This window comes from Colobus angolensis, unplaced genomic scaffold (genome assembly GCF_000951035.1).
Source record: "Colobus angolensis palliatus isolate OR3802 unplaced genomic scaffold, Cang.pa_1.0 Scaffold233, whole genome shotgun sequence".
NCBI lineage: Eukaryota > Metazoa > Chordata > Mammalia > Primates > Cercopithecidae > Colobus > Colobus angolensis.
In genome coordinates this window covers 3,626,972-3,631,891 of record NW_012115522.1, presented here as the reverse complement: position 1 = coordinate 3,631,891, position 4,920 = coordinate 3,626,972, and the positions used below count along the sequence as shown (strand labels likewise).

Sequence of the window (4,920 nt, the reverse complement as noted above, 5' to 3'; positions counted from 1 at the left end):
AGAGTTCCAGACCAGCCTGAGAAACTTGGCGAGACCCTGTCTCTACAAAAATTACAAAAAAAAAAATTAGCCAGGTGTGGTGGCATACACCTGTGGTCCCAGCTACTCAGGGTGGGAGGCAGAGGTGCGAGGGTCACTTGAATCTGGGAGGTCAAGACTGCAGTGAGCCATGATTGCCTCACTGTACTCCAGCCTGACAGAGCAAGACTCTGTCTCAAAAAAAAAAAACTCTCAGCCAGCCAAGTCACATGTTGCTCTTTTGAGAATGAGACAAATGTCCAAAAAGATAACATGTGAGATTTAAAGAGCAAATTCTAGAAAAAGACTACAAAAATTTCTCCCAGTTGGTAGCAGATTATCTGCAATCTTGTGTTGAGGATTTCTAGGACCTCACCAGACTCAAGGGGCAGTGCATGCTGGGAGTATTTTATAATGTCTACCATAGACAAGGGCTGTGAATTTGCTGGCCTTGTCCTTGGTATTACTTTATTCCTATTAGATACCCCAGCTGTAGGAACTAGAAACAAATTGTCAAAAGCAATGGCTTATGTGTTAAAGAGCCAATTCAAGAAAGATCCAGTTCCTGCTTTGTCTTATAAGCAGGAACTGCTAGTACTGCTAGGAAAGAATGGCCTGGAGAAGCTGCTCTGTTGGCTTGGCAAAGAAGAGTGACACGTGTCAGAGTGAGGATAAGAGACCCTATTGAATATCAGGATGCAAAATTATACATTTGTTTTTCTACAGATTAAGACAACTTCCAGTTTACTTGTCACATTAATATTTTGATGGAATATATGCAAACTAATGATCTGTGTCCTATTGCTTGGTACAATCTTATACCAAAAGGCCTTCAGTGATTTCTAGGCATTTTTAAAGTTCAGAGTGCAGTTGTTCCTAATGTTTCTAAGAACCCCCTGTGTCGGTAATTTTTAAAATTCTGTCTACACCCAAATCTAGGTATACCACCTACATTGGCAATTCAGTAATTTAGAAAATTCCTAGGGGACTCTGTGGCTCACAGAAACTACTGATCCAAAACACTTTACAGATTAGCAAAATAAGGCCAAGACAGGGAAAGAAACCTACTCACATTATTCACTCAAGTTTAATGACAACACTCAAATCAATGAAGTATAAAATAATGCTGAGACACCTTATGGTGCCCAAAGTGTCCTTTATTCTATATCATTCTATTTGAGTTTTATCGCTTTTACACAGCTGGGAAATGCTTAAGGTACAAATTAATAAATTTTAAACTCAGTATGGAAAATACGTTTAATAAATTAAAGCAAAAAAGATCTGAGGAGATCCAAGAGCTTAAGATAAGCTGTAACCAGAGTCTGAAGTATCCAAGGAGCTATTCTTTTTGAGGCATGTTCTCCTCAGCTTCCAGTTATCATTTGATAAACACATCAGCAAAAGGTTCAGTGTTTTAAACAAATGTAGACTTTATTTTGTACTGTACAAAGTGCTAATTTTAGTATATCCATTAAAATAGAGAATAAGCAAGATCATTAATAAAAGTAATGGTCGTTAAATTAATGTTAGACACAGTTTACAGCGTTTTACTGCTAGTGTTTTAAGTTACCATGAGCGGTATCAAAGTACTTATGTAGCTAGTTTCTAATACTTTACAGAAAACCCAGTACAATTCCAAGTGCTTATAGCCAACATAAGCATATTTCATATTGGAAATAGTTATCCACATGTTAACAAGAAACTATGGTCCTCAAATATGCCAATTTTAGAGTCTAATAACTACTGTTAGTAACTATATAAATGTTTTGGAATAAGTTATTTACGCAAGCCACACTTCAGCTGAGGTGATCACTAGACATCTGTTTCCAGAGCTTCAACAATGTGTGCAGCAGCAGGACGATCTTTAGGGTCTTCATTAGTACATACAGAAAAGAGTTCAATTACTTTCTGGTATGATTCATTGAGTTCTTCCATATTAATAGGTGGCCTAGTTCCCAAGGCTGCATAGTATGCTTCATCATCAAAATCACTTTCATCAAAAGTTTTATCTTGAAGGAGTTAGAGATTGAAACAATAAACAAAATCACTTTATGTCATGGAAAAGTTTAATAGCTCACCCTTCTTCTGAAACAAGAATTTACGGTCCAGTATGCTTTCCATTCTGCCTTGGACAGAATGGAAATGTCTTCAATTGTCCTGCTATCAAGTAGATTGGCTTTAGTCTTGGATTTATAGGTTTATCGACCCCTACTACCACCCTTCCTATGATAGCTTTCCAGTCATTTTCTCAGGTAAGGAGAGTTTTTAAGTCAATTTTTTGCTTCTCTGGATAGCCTCAATTTTTCCCCCTATTCTCAATCTATGTCTCATTTTTGTGAGATTAAACCTTGGTGGTACCAAATCAGTCATCAGTACTAACACATATCTTAGAAATTACACAACTAAAGATCTGATAACTTGCTATTTTAAGTGTTTTTTTTTTTTTTTTTTGAGACGGAGTCTCACTCTGTCACCCAGGCTGGAGTGCAGTGGCCGGATCTCAGCTCACTGCAAGCTCCGCCTCCCGAGTTCACGCCATTCTCCTGCCTCAGCCTCCCGAGTAGCTGGGACTACAGGCGCCGCCACCTCGCCCGGCTAGTTTTTTGTATTTTTAGTAGAGATGGGGTTTCACCATGTTAGCCAGGATGGTCTCGATCTCCTGACCTCGTGATCCGCCCGTCTCGGCCTCCCAAAGTGCTGGGATTACAGGCTTGAGCCACCGCGCCTGGCCTAAACTAATCTTTAGTGTGAATGATGAAGAGACTGGGATGTATGTTAGAAATTGTATTCATACCTTCATCATCATCATCATCATCATTTGAAAGATTAACGTGTGGAATCGATAAAGTCATCATTTCCCACAGAGTAAGGCCAAAGGCAAATATGTCTGCCTTGTCAGTAATAACACCATTCTCCTCCAAAGCTTCTTTGGGTTTCCATGGCTCTGTGCCAATGTAACAAGCCTCAGGGTCAGTCACTGAAACAAGCAAGATGGTTATGAAGGCAGGCGCTACAAATCACAAAAAGGCAAGCAACCCAGAGGGAAATGGGCAAATGATTTGAACAAGTAGTTCACAGGTTAATCAGTATAACCAGTAAATGTGAAAATACACTCAACCTCAATAAGGATTACTTTCTACCTTTCAGGTTGTTAAATATTCCAGAAGCTGGTCAGTTGGCAGGTATGTAGAGAAACAGCAATTCTTTTAGAAATTAGTAGGAATATAGAAAGTGGATGTTGAGATTACAGACTCTGGAGCCAGACTGCCTTGCTTGGGTTGGTTCAAAGACATGTACAAGCTGCGTGACCTTGAGCAGATCACTTCTAGACCTGAATTTCTTCAGTTTGTGAACAATATTAGGCTGAGAGAGGTACCATTTCTATGCTTCCATGATTGCTATGTCAAGGGAAAGGGAAAGGGAGAAATCACACACTGGCTCTTTTTTAAAACCCAAGAAAAATAGGTCCACTCACATTTCCATTTAAATTTTAGTCAACTTGTCAATTTCAATGAAAAAGCCAGCTAGAATTCTCATTAGGATTGAACTGACTCTCTAGATCAATTTGGTAAGCATTAATATCTTAATAGTATTGAGTCTTCCAAACCACAGTCATATATTTGTCCACTTAGTTATATCTTACTGAATTTTCTCAGTGATACTTTATAATACTCATTACAGAGGACTTAGACTTTTTTGGTTAGATTTATTCTGAAATATTTTGGGTTTTGGTACTTGTAAATAGATTTTAAACAATTCCATTTTCAATTATTATTGCTAATACGCAGAAATGTAATCACTAACTTTACTATAGCTGTTTTATAGATTCCTTGGGATTTTCTACCTAAACAACATATCAACTGGAAATAAGGACAGTTTGTTTCCTTTCCAATTTTGCCTTCTCCATTTTCTTGCCTTATTTTAGTGGCTAGGGCTATAGGACTGTTAAATAACACTGGCAAGAGCAGGCATCCTGGCCTTGTTCCCTACTTCAGTATGACACCTGCAGGTTTTTCTTGTAGACAGCCTTTCTCAAGCTAAGCTCTCTTCTGTTTCTAGTTAGCTGAGAGGTTAATCTTTTTTTAAATCAAAAATGGATATTGGGTTTTGCAAACACTTTTTCTGCATCTATTGAGATGATATGTAGTTTTCATATTTGATTAAAGACTTAAATGTTAGACCTAAATCCATAAAAACCCTAGAAGAAAACCTAGGCAATACTATTCAGGACATAGGCATGGGCAAGGACTTCATGACTAAAACACCAAAAGCAATGGCAACAAAAGCCAAAATAGGCAAATGGGATCTAATTAAAGAGCTTCTGTACAGCAAAAGAAACTACCATCAAAGTGAACAGGCAGCCTATAGAATGGGAGAACGTTTTTGCAATCTATGCATCTGACAAAGGGCTAATATCTGGAATCTACAAAGAAACAAATTTACAAGAAAAAAAACCATCAAAAAGGCAAAGGACATGAACAGACACTTCTCAAAAGAAGACATTTATGCAGCCAACAGACACATGAAAAAATGCTCATCACTGGCCATCAAAGAAATGCAAATCAAAACCACAATGAGATACCATCTCACACCAGTTAGAATGGCAATCATTAAAAAGTCAGGAAACAACAGATGCTGGAGAAGATGTGGAGAAATAGGAATGTTTTTACACTGTTGGTGGGAGTGTAAACTAGTTCAACCATTGTGTAAGACAGTGTGGTGATCCCTCAAGGATCTAGAACTAGAAATACCCTTTGACCCAGCAATCCCATTACTGGGTATATACCCAAAGGATTATAAATCATGCTGTTTATTGTGGCACTATTCACAATAGCAAAGACTTGGAACCAACCCAAATGTCCATCAATGATAGACTGGATTAAGAAAATGTGGCACATATAC

General features: G+C 38.0%; 1 protein-coding gene across 1 annotated transcript in view; it reads right to left on the bottom strand.

Annotated features, from left to right (window-relative positions):
* Positions 1-1,157: 1,157 nt before the first annotated feature.
* Positions 1,158-4,920, bottom strand: part of PBK (PDZ binding kinase) — a 35,884-nt gene continuing 32,121 nt past the window's right edge. The window contains exons 7-8 of the mRNA XM_011944575.1: positions 2,813-3,028; positions 1,158-2,027 (exon numbers count right to left, since the gene is read on the bottom strand). Coding sequence (XP_011799965.1) covers positions 1,831-2,027; positions 2,813-3,028 — 413 coding nt within the window. The 3' untranslated portion in view covers positions 1,158-1,830. The remainder of the gene's footprint in view (positions 2,028-2,812; positions 3,029-4,920) is intronic.